We start from the raw sequence: 14,918 nt of genomic DNA, 5'->3' as shown, positions 1-14,918 counted from the left end.
TCGTTTGCATACATTAAACCCAGGCCAGCGGACAATGTGATTCCTCCCAGGTCACGGGGTGGTCGTTACAGCATCGGAATGGATGGCGATGTAAAGTGCTTCAGAGCTTTTGCCCAGAAAGACATGGAGGTGATGAATTGAGCACAAACTGAAGGACATGAACCACAGAAAGGACTGTTAGGGCAGTATGACATTATTCCACAGCAGGGAAAATGGAAGAAGCACAGAAAGGGCTGTTAGGGCAGTCAGACATTATTCCACAGCAGGGAAAATGGAATAGAAAGGGGGGGGGGATTTTAGGGAGATGGGGCAAGGGATAATCATGAGTCCAGAATCTGACATCAGCAAAAGGGAATCTTGGTCAGTTCGTTCATGTGAGTTCCCAACTTGACCTGCTGCCCTTCAGAAGGCTGTATGGTTGAACGCTTGCCTATATGTAGGTCCTCAATGCCCCCACGGTTCACCCAGGCACCCAACTCTGGCTGTTGTGTGATTGCTGAGGTCCTGCAAAAAACCCCATTCCCATTCCCAAACCCATTCCCATGCCAACACCCTGTGATAGCGACCCGTCAAAGTTAAAGTCCATTCCCTCTGTTGTGTCCATGAAGTCGTTCAGGAGGATGGATTCCACGTCGCAATCCAGACTGCTCTGGTGCACATCCATTTCCAGCTCGAACTGCAACCGGTTGTGAGGATCCTGGTGATGGTTAGCTTGGTGGTTGCTATGATAATTAGGATTCTGTGATGTGTGGTGGTAATACCCCTGCCAGGGTTCTGTCATGCCCTGGTGGAGGTGGGAACCTGGGTAGGATTGATGGCGAGGGTGGGGGGCTGAAGCCAGGCGACAAGGGTCTTGGGGTACGTCCAAGACACTGGCAGGATTAGGAGGCAGGGCAGTAGAAGGGAGGTGAGCACGTGAGCCATAAAGGCTGGGTGATTTGTGGTTGTAGGGTTGCAACATGTCATTGTTCACCCTGGGAGAAAGGTCTGGTTGTCTGGAGTTGTTGTGTTGCAGGTGATTGTGCATGTGGTTAGGATTGGGACTAGCATTGAGTTTGTGGTCATGAGTTTGAACGTAGTCGTGGCCATGGTGGTGTTTGTGATGATTGTAGTCAAGACCTGGGTGAAGCTTGTTATGAGCTTGATTGGGATTGTGATGATGGCTTGGGTTTTGCTCATGGGTTACCCCATGGCCGTTGTGAAGACTCTGACTGGAACTGCGATTCTGGCCATGCTCTGGGTTATGATTGTGATTCTGGCTCTGATTGTGGCCGTGAGAGTGCACGGCGCTGTTAGATTGTGACATAAGGGAATGGGATGCTGGTCCTTGCCCCACAACTATGTCCTTACCACAGTATTGTGGCCCTCCAGCAAGCAGACTTTCAAGGGCATTGTTCTCTGAGTATGCCCTAAGAGCACGCTGGAAGCTGGTAGGCTTGTTTTCCTGAATTGTCTGCATAGGCGTATGATGCCTAAGCATGCCCATGGACGGTTGGCCATAAACCGTTCCACAGTAGGAGGTCTCTCCTTTCGGTCCAGGGCCATAGTGATAGCCATTGCGCTTCAGTGGTAGAGGCTGGGAGTAGCCCTCTTCCAAGCTGATGGCTCCAGTTAGATCAGCCAGGTGCGGGAGCTCGACAGATGGACAGTGTCCCCCTGTTCCCAGGGCTGGAGATCTTGTGCTGGTGGGGCTAGGGTAGAGTCTTGGGGAGGCTGAGCAGGAAAGTCCTCCTTCCTCTGGTTCATCAGGTTCTGTCTCAGCCAGAATTGGAGACAAGCATCCACTTAACGTTGACGCAGAGGAGCTTGTTCTGGAGTGGAGGTCTGTCCAGGCATCAAACTCTTCACCCCCAACTCCCATTACTCCCTTACCAGCTGGGCTTCCATGTTCTGGCGATCCCTGTATTCCGGGTCCTCCAAGCTCTCTGCCCATTCCCCCAGCTCCTGCTCTCTTCCGGCTGACTCGGCCTCGGCTCTTCAGGTATTTAGTGCCATTGTCCATGGATACAGCTCGTCTTCGGGGCCCTTTGCCCATCTTTCCACCCTCTGGGTTAAGCATCCACCAGGAACTTTTTCCTGTTCCCTCATTTTGAACACGGATGAAGCGGGTATGTAGGGAGAGGTTGTGTCTGATGGAGTTCTGTGGGAAGGAGAAAACAGGAAGAAATAAGACAGAGGAATTAGTAATTTTGAATTGAGGTTTACTAACATTGTGTGTCTTAATCTTAGGTAGAAAATGAAGATATTTAAACACGCTTTTTCAGGCCAAGGCCCCCTGGTAGATGAGAGAGACTGGGCAAGGACCCCTATTACATATTCATAAGTTTTACATTGGGCCTGACCTATAATAATATACTTTAAAAAACATATTAATATATTTAAGTACTTTATTACCATAAATACAGTACAGTGTCCAAATAATCATTGATGACATACACAATTGTACACTATCATTGTTTTACTTTTTTTCAGACAGTAATTGATGGACGCCCCTGCTGAAGACCCCTGAACTATGATATATTACAAGGATTATTCTAAGAAATTTTCAGTGTATACAAGGTATATATACAAAAAGGTGTATTTAGAAGTATTAGGGGCTTTCGCACCGCATAGTTCTAGGAACTTAGTTCTAGGAACTAGCCAGCAGAGTGGTTCCTAGAGAACCAATTCTCACTCATGCCATTTTCCTGGTGGCATTCGCACTGGCAGCAAGAACTTTGAAGCGGCCAACAGCGGCGTCTTTATTCGCGGCATTTACAAACATCAACAAATGAATGGAGAAAGCCAAGCTGTTTTTGTTGTGTGTTTTGGGTTTCTGATAATGGAGATGGAATGTAAATGCACAATTTACGCGACTGAAAGAGCAAAAAGTTGGGCTTAGAGACGAAATCTCCTATGCCAACTTGCAGTGTTACATATCGAAGCTGAGAAAAGAACACAACACTGCAGACAACAGGTAAATGCTGTTATCGCTGTTTTCCATGTTCATGGAGTAAGTATTTTTACATGGCTTTTTAAAAATGCCAGGTAGCCGGTGTTTCGTATGCGTTTGGCCAATCAGCGTACACTTAGGTCACTGGTAGTTCCTATATAACTGTTTTAGACCCTACTCTGAAGTAGGAGCTAATTTAGTTCCTCCAAATGGAGTTCCTAGAACCTAAACCATTCCTAGTTCCTGTGGTGTGAACACGCCAAAAAGCGGGTACTTCCGCCAATAGTTCTAGGAACTATGAAAGGTTCCTCCGGTGCGAAAGCCCCTATTGTGTATCAAGCAAGTGTGAATCAAATAAACAAATATTCAAAACAAAACCATTGAGGGTGCAAATCTCACAAGAATTATGCAAGTTCCTATAAAAACTCTAAAGCAGTTCGGGGCACTCATTGTAGGAAGAGGTGAAACCCCTCTTGGCTGCTCAGGCAAATCAATACTGTAAGCAGACCAGCTCCTGCACGGCACACGTTTTCTCTGACTCACGCTGCAGCTAGCCTAGCCAAGTCCACACGCACATCAAACCGTAGTCAAGGTTACCCAAATGAATCACACGTGGCAATCTGATCACAGACGCCTCTATCGATTGCAGTCTTGAGGAAATATGAGGGAAAGCCAGAGAGTGAGACGAGAAAGCGAGAGTGAGGCGTGATTTTGGCAAACTAGCAAACCTGGAGGAGCACCAGACAAAGGAAACCAGAGAGAGATAGAGAGAGACAGAGTGAGAGAGAGGGAAAGGCTTCAGTGGTACAAATGCAGCAGAGAAATGCATTTCTTTCTTTGCTGTGCAACAACAATGGAGTTAAGAATGTTAATGATAGGGACAGTCTCGGATGTGAATCAGTCAATGCATTGTTCCAGCAGTGCAGTATAGCAACTATGACATGAAACACCTGTTCACATACAGTAGCTATGTGTATATTACTGCACAGAACTTACAGAGGCCCACTATCAATCTGAGTTATTTCACATTAGTAAGTCTTCTGGATTTAATAAATATGATTTTAATTAAATTAAATTATGTGACTTTATTTTTTTATTATAAAGGTTCAAGGCTGTACTATATAGTAAATAAAGTCACAGCAAAAGCTTTTTGCTAAACATTCCTCTGTGCATCTTGCCTAACAATGAACTTCATATTTCACACTATAGCAAGGTCTTGCATACCTTATAGCATCATTACCTCAGTGTAAAGATTCTCAATAGCATGTTTAAAGTATTTATTCATTACCTCGATACGTACAATGCAGAAATAATTCAAACCAACAAGATATTTATTGACTAATTTTATATATTATAAAAATCAGTTGCAATTAAACATTTTTTCTATTGATTAGTGTCTACTGAGGTTGAAAAGGATTCCTTTGAAAACAGTTTTTTTTTTTATTAGCTAGAGATTGGCTACAAGTCATCATAAGAAATAAATACAAACAAAAAGAATGAGGAAGACTACTCTGAGACAGTACAGCATTGAAACACAAAACAGACTAGGACAGTTTGTTCCTATCCATCCCTGAAAAAAGCAAAAGGGCCAAATCCCTCAATCTGCTTCTCCCTGTTGCATGCTCTTGTCACAGTATGCTGGTGCGCACACCATGGCTGTGCCTAAAATCCAGAGGCCCCGGGACAAAATATTTATGTTTGGTCCCCTCTCCCACAGAGGCGAAGGTTATAATCATAGAGGGCCCTCATCCCAGGGCCTGGGACAATGTTCATAGTTCTCCCTTCTTGGCCTGGTACACAGAGTTTCAACTGATCATCTTAACTGATCTCCGTTTCCCTCTCTGTTTCTTTTTATCATCTGTCCGTCAAAATTTTCAACATTACCAACAATGCATATAATGTGTTGACATGTGTACACAGCAACAATAATGTAGTGCAAGCTCCACTCCCTACAAACACACACCGTCTCTTTCAAAGCTGCATAGCCTCTTCACACCCTCCTTCACTCAGATTCCCTCATTCTCACACTCATTCATCTCTTTCCCTGTGTCCCGCATCTGTTCATCACTCTCTTTTCGCTCGCCCTCCATCCCGCCACAAATCACACTACTAATTTCATTCACCTGCTCTGACTGAAGAAAAAAATGCAAATAAGACAAAACAAATCTACTTCCTGTCCCTCAATCATCCACAATACAATTACGCTTCAAGTGCGTCTATCAGCCCATCTATACGCCATAATCCCCCATCGCACCCCCTTACGGAAAGCAGCCTCTTGTTTTCCGTAGTGATTCTGAGAACCATTACCGCTCACATGAGTGGTCAGATATCAGTCACTGAAAAGAAACAATTACCTTGGCAAAATTTACACTACAGCTGGATATCAACTGTAAAGCAGGCTAATCTCGGAGAGCGTGCTGTTTCAGTGTCACCTCACACCTGAGGGGCTAATTCTTCCCCTAACACCGGTGGCAGATTTGCTGCATTTTGTGGCGCTCCCATTCAGAGCGGTGAGAAATTGGATAAGCAAGATGTATTTACGTCCCCTCACCCCCCCAGGTAGGGGGTTTTATTCTCCTTCGGTTATTCTGCCAAATTACACGAGCCCCCGTGCTGGTGAAAGAGCCAGATGCTTACCAGGCTGACTTAATCAAAGCCAAATTGAAGCGCGGTGTCACGAGTGGGAACTTCGTATCATTTCACTAAATATAGGCGTGACACAAAAGTTAACTTTAGAAGCCAATACAGCTCAAAATAAGTCTTCAGCAGTGAAATGAGGTTTTTTAAACATCACCAAACTTCCTTTTGCCCTTTCCAAATGTTTTCAAGTTTTTGAAGTTCTGCTTCAGCCAGCAAACATGTGCCCAATTGGAAATGCATTTGGAGATTTTCAACTCATATACTTGGACTTAAAATAATGACTAGTGTTACTGTAGCCGTCATGTAATAATAACTATGTTGAGATTTACCACATGTGTGTTTTCAAAGATGAAGATATTTATTCAAACATGAATGTTCAAGCTCCTGGTTAATTGACTTGATGATACAACTACCATTTGATAGTTGTGAAATGAGTGGTGTAGATGCACGTAACACCTTATTTATTGTTGTGTCAGTTGATTTATGGGTTGAAGTACTGGCTCATAAAGGAGAGTGGCGGTCATGTTTGGAGGATGTCTATTTGGGAGCTGTAACCTATGCTACAGTACCTCAAATGGGACAGAAACGGTGTGTAAATCAAGACTTAAGACAGCTGCTGGACATTATGACAAATGCTATTGGAATTCTAAAAGTAACCTTGAGTGAATATGACCGATTAATTTGAAACTGATGAGCAACAGATATATATAATATATAATAATTTACTATTATAAATATAGAATTGACTATTGCTATTCTTAAAGTGAATTATTAAGTGTTTCAAATGTAAAACAATTTCTGTGTATAAAATTGAGAACACAATTGATGAAAGTTAATGAGAATAGTTTGAGAAGTGCTGAAGAGTACATTACAAACAAAGTAGCACCCCCTTTTCCAACATTATGGAAAAACCTTCTGGGAAATGACTTGAGCAGGAAGACAAACAGGAATGGGCAGCTCGGAGCAGGCGGCCAGCTAATGTGGCAGGATGGACAAGAGACAGGGAGGCAAAAACCTCATTCCTGCTGCTCAGCGTCATCCGAGGGCAAGAGGAACTGGAGCAGCAGTACTCAGTTTATTCATTCTAGCTTAACCTTTCACTCTCTTCCGCTGTGGTTTGCATGCCAGGAAAAGCTAAATCTCCCTGTTAGCAACTGTAGACATAGAATTAAAAAGAGTAACTTCTAGACTCTTAATTAAATCCTATAGAACTGTTTTAGACCCTACTCTGAAGTAGGAGCTAATTTAGTTCCTCCAAATGGAGTTCCTAGAACCTAAACCATTCCTAGTTCCTGTGGTGTGAACACGCCAAAAAGCGGGTACTTCCGCCAATAGTTCTAGGAACTATGAAAGGTTCCTCCGGTGCGAAAGCCCCTATTGTGTATCAAGCAAGTGTGAATCAAATAAACAAATATTCAAAACAAAACCATTGAGGGTGCAAATCTCACAAGAATTATGCAAGTTCCTATAAAAACTCTAAAGCAGTTCGGGGCACTCATTGTAGGAAGAGGTGAAACCCCTCTTGGCTGCTCAGGCAAATCAATACTGTAAGCAGACCAGCTCCTGCATGGCACACGTTTTCTCTGACTCACGCTGCAGCTAGACAAGCCAAGTCCACACGCACATCAAACTGTAGTCAAGGTTACCCAAATGAATCACACGTGGCAACCTGATCACAGACGCCTCTATCGATTGCAGTCTTGGGGAAATATGAGGGAAAGCCAGAGATTGAGACGAGAAAGCGAGAGCGAGGCGTGATTTTGGCACACTAGCGATCCTGGAGGAGCACCAGACAAAGGAAATCAGAAAGAGAAAGAGAGAGAGAAAAGGATTCAGTGGTACAGATGCAGCAGAGAAATGCATCTCTTTCTTTGGTGTACAACAACAATGGAGTCAAGAATGTTAATGATAGTTATAGTCTCGGATGTGAATTGGTCAATACATTGTTCCAGCTGTGCACTGTATGACTTGAAACACCTGTCCCCATACAGTAGCTATTGTGTATACTACCGCACAGAACTCACAGAACCTTAGTTGTTTCACATTAATATGTCTGCCAGATTCAACAAAATATGATTTTAATTAAATTGCATTACTTTAATTTGTATTAAAAAGGCTCAAGGCTGTACTGTATATTAAATAAAGTCACAGCAAAAGCTTTTTGCTAAACATTCCTCTGTGCATCTTGCCTAACAATGAACTTCATATTTCACACTATAGCAAGGTCTTGCATACCTTATAGCATCATTACCTCAGTGTAAAGATTCTCAATAGCATGTTTAAAGTATTTATTCATTACCTCGATACGTACAATGCAGAAATAATTCAAACCAACAAGATATTTATTGACTAATTTTATATATTATAAAAATCAGTTGCAATTAAACATTTTTTCTATTGATTAGTGTCTACTGAGGTTGAAAAGGATTCCTTTGAAAACAGTTTTTTTTTTTATTAGCTAGAGATTGGCTACAAGTCATCATAAGAAATAAATACAAACAAAAAGAATGAGGAAGACTACTCTGAGACAGTACAGCATTGAAACACAAAACAGACTAGGACAGTTTGTTCCTATCCATCCCTGAAAAAAGCAAAAGGGCCAAATCCCTCAATCTGCTTCTCCCTGTTGCATGCTCTTGTCACAGTATGCTGGTGCGCACACCATGGCTGTGCCTAAAATCCAGAGGCCCCGGGACAAAATATTTATGTTTGGTCCCCTCTCCCACAGAGGCGAAGGTTATAATTATAGAGGGCCCTCATCCCAGGGCCTGGGACAATGTTCATAGTTCTCCCTTCTTGGCCTGGTACACAGAGTTTCAACTGATCATCTTAACTGATCTCCGTTTCCCTCTCTGTTTCTTTTTATCATCTGTCCGTCAAAATTTTCAACATTACCAACAATGCATATAATGTGTTGACATGTGTACACAGCAACAATAATGTAGTGCAAGCTCCACTCCCTACAAACACACACCGTCTCTTTCAAAGCTGCATAGCCTCTTCACACCCTCCTTCACTCAGATTCCCTCATTCTCACACTCATTCATCTCTTTCCCTGTGTCCCGCATCTGTTCATCACTCTCTTTTCGCTCGCCCTCCATCCCGCCACAAATCACACTACTAATTTCATTCACCTGCTCTGACTGAAGAAAAAAATGCAAATAAGACAAAACAAATCTACTTCCTGTCCCTCAATCATCCACAATACAATTACGCTTCAAGTGCGTCTATCAGCCCATCTATACGCCATAATCCCCCATCGCACCCCCTTACGGAAAGCAGCCTCTTGTTTTCCGTAGTGATTCTGAGAACCATTACCGCTCACACAAGTGGTCAGATATCAGTCACTGAAAAGAGCCAATTACCTTGGCAAAATTTACACTACAGCTGGATATCGACTGTAAAGCAGGCTAATCTCGGAGAGCGTGCTGTTTCAGTGTCACCTCACACCTGAGGGGCTAATTCTTCCCCTAACACCGGTGGCAGATTTGCTGCATTTTGTGGCGCTCCCATTCAGAGCGGTGAGAAATTGGATAAGCAAGATGTATTTACGTCCCCTCACCCCCCCAGGTAGGGGGTTTTATTCTCCTTCGGTTATTCTGCCAAATTACACGAGCCCCCGTGCTGGTGAAAGAGCCAGATGCTTACCAGGCTGACTTAATCAAAGCCAAATTGAAGCGCGGTGTCACGAGTGGGAACTGCGTGCCGAAACGACCAGCGCGAGGTGATCTGAGCGCGACGCCCTGACAGCTCCGGCAAACACGCTCTGTTGCAGGAGTAACCATGACTACTGTGGAAACGGGAAGAGAGGAGCTATGTGCGAGAAGCGGGGGGAAGAGAGAGGCAGATGCCGTTTGATGCTGCAGGTAAACTGCAAACATCCTTTCATCTCTGACAGTCAGACGACTCGCCCAACTCGCAAGAGAGCTTCAATCATCGGCAGTCACGCTGTCGCTTGAGCTGTCTCAGAGGAACAGTGATTAGCAAGTCAACTATAGGCTGCGTGACTTCACAGTAGCTACCAGCACCCCACCACTCCACAGCTCAGCTGACCAAACAGCCGTCTGCATATGAACTTGTTGTAGAAAGCTTGCATTTTTAAAACATGACAACTCTCAGACTTGAAAGGTCATGAGTCGTCGTTTAGTCGCTGAAAAGATCCGCTCTTTGCCCTTAGTGTCTCCATTAAGACGGGGAAAGAGGTAGAGCGCTGGGTGTTTGATGAAAGCTGATTATTCATGAAGTCACAATTACTGTGGTGGTGTGGCCTGTGGTGAGCATTATAAATAGCAGGTCTGTGGTTCGGAATTTGACCCAGACACCTTCAAGCTCTTCTGCCTCTGAGTCATTCGCTGGCCAGCCATGTAGCCGTCTGTTTGTGACCTGCTTTGGCTCTCACAGATACTCTTCTGGTTAAATCTGCAACTACTCTCTTATCAAAGCTTACATAAAGTCCCAGTGTAATGCTGCAGTAATGATGACCTCCCTATGAAATATGAGGTATAACAGTATTAACTGATTAGTGTTGGCAGAAACAACACAGTTATTTGATCAACATTATTGGTGTATTCTGACAAAGACGTTTTTTGCCAATCCCAATTTTATTACAGTAGATGTTTCACCAGTAAAGGATTTTTGTCTTCTGCAAGGGTGAGATGTAGAGTGATCAGGCACATGGCATTTAGACATTACAACTTCTTGATTTACGGTCGGACAATGACAATAAAGCTTGGATTCATTGTCAAAGATAGTTGGCAATATAAAGTAAGCAACAGCATGCTGCCGATGCAACAAAGTGCAACAACTACCATTGGGAAAAAGGCAGACAGTGAAGCTTACTGCCACCTGATACAACTGGATACTGGATACAGTTGAGTAACATCTACTAGAGGCCAAAATTGACCTGTTAGCATTTTAATCATGTGTGTGTTTGACACCCTGCTAGTCAGACACACACATGAAGGCTGAGATTCCTAACAGAAACAGTGTGCTCAATGGAGAAAAAGTTTAAACACATACACACGCTCACTGATATACAGACACTTTCAAATATGCCCGGCAAACCGGAAAAATCTGGCAATCAGGTTTAATCCCACTCCAACCTGCATAATCCAGAGAAATCTAGTGCTAATTCTGGTTAAATCTGGCGGCCCCTTAGCTGACTATAACCCCTGGAACGCAACAATGTAAGAGGGATTGAAGGGATCATATGTTGGCCAGGCAGGAGGTGTGTAGAGGAAGAGCGATCATGGGCGTAATAATCGGCATTGAGATCAAGATGGAAAATTAGGAGAGTTTCATTACATAACTAAATAGACTGCAGATTAGATTCAGGGTACTCATTCTTCCTTAAAGAAATGGCACCTTCCACTTTGGTTCATTAATAACTACATACCAACTACTACTAGGCTAAATTCGAACCTTGTTACTTGCAATGCTGTGGTAATTCTGGCATTTTCTATAACAGAAAATAATAAAACAAATGACAAAATTTTATACTTCCAAGTCTTGTACCCTATTTGTGGAATGGAGCAACTAAATGACACTGCTCACAATTTTACCATCTTTTATAGTTTATGCTAATACGTAGCTTGGTACATTTAGTCAAATTGAGGTTTATGAACCAAGATCATTACCTATGTATTTGACCGCCTGGCGCCATTGGTCGCCTCCGCCCTCTTGTTTTCGTGTTAGGCACATCTGCCCACGACAAGCCATAAAAAGGGCTGCTTTTACATGGAAAGTTCTGCCTTAACAATTGCCCCGACACACCAAAAAAAATATCATAGAGCGAGAAAGCAAGGGTTTCGACACTTACATTACCACAGTGTTTTGTTTTGAAATCAGGAAAATTTGTGATTGTATGCAGAGTGTCAAATATAAGATGCCACAGTATCAAACAAATCTGAAAAAGACAGATGTGTCCTGTGACCTGATTAGCTCCCTAGTGAGATGATCCTTTCCCAAAAGCACCTATTGATGAATACCCAAAATATGATCCATTCAGAGTGGATCCAGAAAGGAGCCTTAATCAAATGATGCTATGATACAGTGTTTCAGTCCACTATTCATTGATGTAGGCCTTGGATTAGTGCCCTTGGATCAACTTCACTATGGGCAACGAATGGGATTTGGAAGGATCACGGCTCATTTTTCACGCAAGGTCACGTAAAGTGCCTTAGATTTCATTCAGTTTCTGAGCAGCACAAAAGGCCATAGCTACGGTAGCACTTCAGTAGAAATAAACGACAGCGTTTAAGACGCTATCTACCTGGAAGTTTTAGCGAACTATTCCGGGTAGCATTTGCCAAGCGATCTGTTTCTCATTTTAAAGAGCGTTCTAATTTACTGAGCAGACTCCTCAGAGTATTCCAGGCAGCGTTCTGTTTTACATTCTGCCCAGTGTTCCATTCGACGCGGTCCGGAACGCACGGCTCGTGTGTTGGGGGATTGTTCTGTCGAGCATTCTCGCGCGCACACACAGGACTGGAAAAGCTGTTTTCAGCCGCGTTCACCCATTATTTATTAATCCATTTCACACAGCCAGCAGTCATTATGCATGCTACTGTCAATGGGTATCTCTCTACCTCGCATTTATTTGATAATAAGCACAAGTGGGGTAGGAGATAAAAGCGCTGACTGCGTTCATTATGCGAGAGGGAGAGAGCGAGAGAGGACTCCTGCAGGCGAGGAGACTTAAAATGAGAGTTCTGTGTGGGAACAGGGCGCGTCTGCTAAGCCTGTCTGGAGGCAATCGATGGAAATTAGCCAACGCTAAAGATGCACTTCCTGTGAGTGATGTCACGGGCGGTGCTCGGCTGTTTGGGAAAAAAAGAAAGAACTCACAGGCGATTAATGCGAAAGGTGGAGAGCAGAGAGAGGTGTGGGCAATGTGACGGATGGAGTGATATGAAATTATAGGATCGAACAGTCCTAATACATGATAATGATGCTAACGGACGTTTGCTAATGGCGTTATTTCTGGTTAATACAGGATGTGTTTTACGTATTCATTTGTTAAGTAAAACCTTTTCTCTTGGTTGACTCAAAGTTGAGTCTTTATTAGGCAGCCATATTGTTCCAGCCACGTCTGTTACAAAACACCATAAAACTGCTCCATACGACTAAAGGCTGGAATACACTACACAACATTTACCAAGATTTTGTCCCTATTTACAGTCTGTACAAGTTGTCTGCAAATTTGAGTTGACAGGTTTCATAGAAAATCACAAGGTGTATGATGGACACAGAGTCCATTTATTAGCTTCAGACTTTGATTCCATCTAGTCAGAGGATATCAAACATGTTTGCTATTTTGAGCCGATTTTATAACACACGTTGTTTTCATTTGCCATGTGTCTCCTTGCAACAAGGAATGTGTTTCTGCATGAGTTTGTTGTGATTGGAACGACCTGAAAGTGTGGTAGTGTGTGATCCTCAGTCGTTTAGTGTATGATTCCCAGTTTTTCTCCTGTAACTATTTACAAAGTCGGCAAGTATAGGATACCTAGTGTAAACTAGTGTGTTCCAAACCATTGACAAAATTCACATTTAGAAGATATAAGCATTCAAATCTTACAGTATTTCACTTCCCAAGGTTTTTTTTATCCATTCTGGCACCGATGGGTTTTTGGTTCCTTGCCGCTGTCGCCTCTGGCTTGCTTAGTTGGGGACACTTAATATCCAGCGATATCGTCGACTTGATTGCACAGATACTATTTAGACTGAACTGAGCTGGATGATGACGCCACTGAATTCAATGATGAACTGCCTTTAAGTAAAATTGAGTGTTTACTATATTCCTTTTGCCTTATTGAAACACTATTTTCCTATGTAATACTGTGAAACTGTTTTGACACAATCTGTATTGTTAAAAGCGCTATATAAATAAAGGTGACTTGACTTGACTTCAGCCAATATGAATCAACGATTTTGATGATCATTCTGCACTCAGCTTCAGATTTTCTAACCAATCAAATGCTCTCTAGAATCTAAAGCGCCCTTCCCCTTATACAATAAAATACCCTAAAGCTGCACCTGAAAAATAGTTTATACATTTAATTATATTATTTATGGTGAAAGGCACATATTGCACTACATAGGGCATAGGGAGTGATTTAGAGAGTTTAAACATGCTTTCCATTGGGGTGAATAAAGTCTGGTTTCATGTCAGTGTCACCTGAACTACCGTAGTGCACACAGTGTGCTCCGGTCCAGAGACACAATATCACAGAGCGGATCATATGCATGAGTCGGCACGGACCACAAAGCATATCAAACTCACCTGAATGTTGTATTTTAAACCATGATGGAGGAGATTAAACATTGCAAATGGTTAGACATCCTCAGCATTATAAACAGCAATGATGAGGAGAAGAGATAACACCGGTGCCATGCACCAGCATATATTACGTGATTTTCAAACTGTATTACTGAAATTATGACTGTTTCTTTCTACTAGTAAAAGTTATATACCAAATCTCAAGGGAAAGTCTAATAGTCTTTTTTTCAACTGTGGCGGTCACAAGCTGTCGAATGCTGCGATGCAAACAAAACGCTATTGGCTATAAAAAAAGGGGGGGGGGGGAGTTGAAGTGTGAACTGTTTTAGTAGAGTCCCGGGTCATGCTCACTCATAAGGTTTTTTTTATTTGTTTGTTTGCTTATATATTTATTTTTGTGAAATGGTCTTTTGTGCTATCATCTACGCAAAGTTTTGCAATAAAGTAACATCATAGTTAACAATTACTTGTTTACATAGGATATATACTGTATATATATATATGTAATGTAATGTATTTTACATTATTTAGGCACTTATAGGCTATAGTTTGACAGAATGTTCTAATTCAACATGCCATGGGAAGTCAATCTAACTTAACATTTTCTTATATTGATATTATTTATTTCTTACTCCTTAACAGTTCATCGGGCTCTTAATGATTTAATCTATGCCATCTTTTGGAATATCTGAAGGCCATGTACTATAGTTCTTAACTGTAGCATTTGTTATAATAACATTAGCCTATTAATCATTACCAGGCCAATAATGATTTTTTTAATTAATCAATATAGCATTTGTTATGAAGAAACAATGCCACAGTTCTATAGGGAATCTATAAAAATCTATAGGGAAAAATCTATTCTCTTTTAACAGATCATCTAATATAAATTTTACAAGAAGTTAGACTAAATTTTACACAATAAATAAGCCTACAATAAAATGTGATAAATTCCAGTAAAGGTGGTCATTAGTAGTTTAAAAAGATTTTAATATATGTTAGTGCTGGTTCAAGACTGTTTTCTCCTCTTATCATCAGTCTTTTTAGTTTATTTGCCTTTTTTAG

At 42.1% G+C, this 14,918-nt stretch overlaps 1 protein-coding gene across 1 annotated transcript in view; it reads right to left on the bottom strand.

Moving 5' to 3' along the window:
• Nucleotides 1-241: 241 nt before the first annotated feature.
• LOC107708715 (forkhead box protein O3-like) overlaps nucleotides 242-14,918 on the bottom strand; it is a 49,150-nt gene continuing 34,473 nt past the window's right edge. The window contains exon 2 of the mRNA XM_016513012.1: nucleotides 242-2,140. Within this exon, the coding sequence (XP_016368498.1) occupies nucleotides 461-2,140 (1,680 nt within the window). The 3' untranslated portion in view covers nucleotides 242-460. The remainder of the gene's footprint in view (nucleotides 2,141-14,918) is intronic.

This window comes from Sinocyclocheilus rhinocerous, unplaced genomic scaffold, assembly GCF_001515625.1.
Source record: "Sinocyclocheilus rhinocerous isolate Xijiao unplaced genomic scaffold, SAMN03320098_v1.1 scaffold54, whole genome shotgun sequence".
NCBI classification, from domain to species: Eukaryota; Metazoa; Chordata; class Actinopteri; order Cypriniformes; family Cyprinidae; genus Sinocyclocheilus; species Sinocyclocheilus rhinocerous.
Note: the sequence above shows the minus strand (reverse complement) of the source record. Positions and strands in the feature narration are given on the sequence as shown.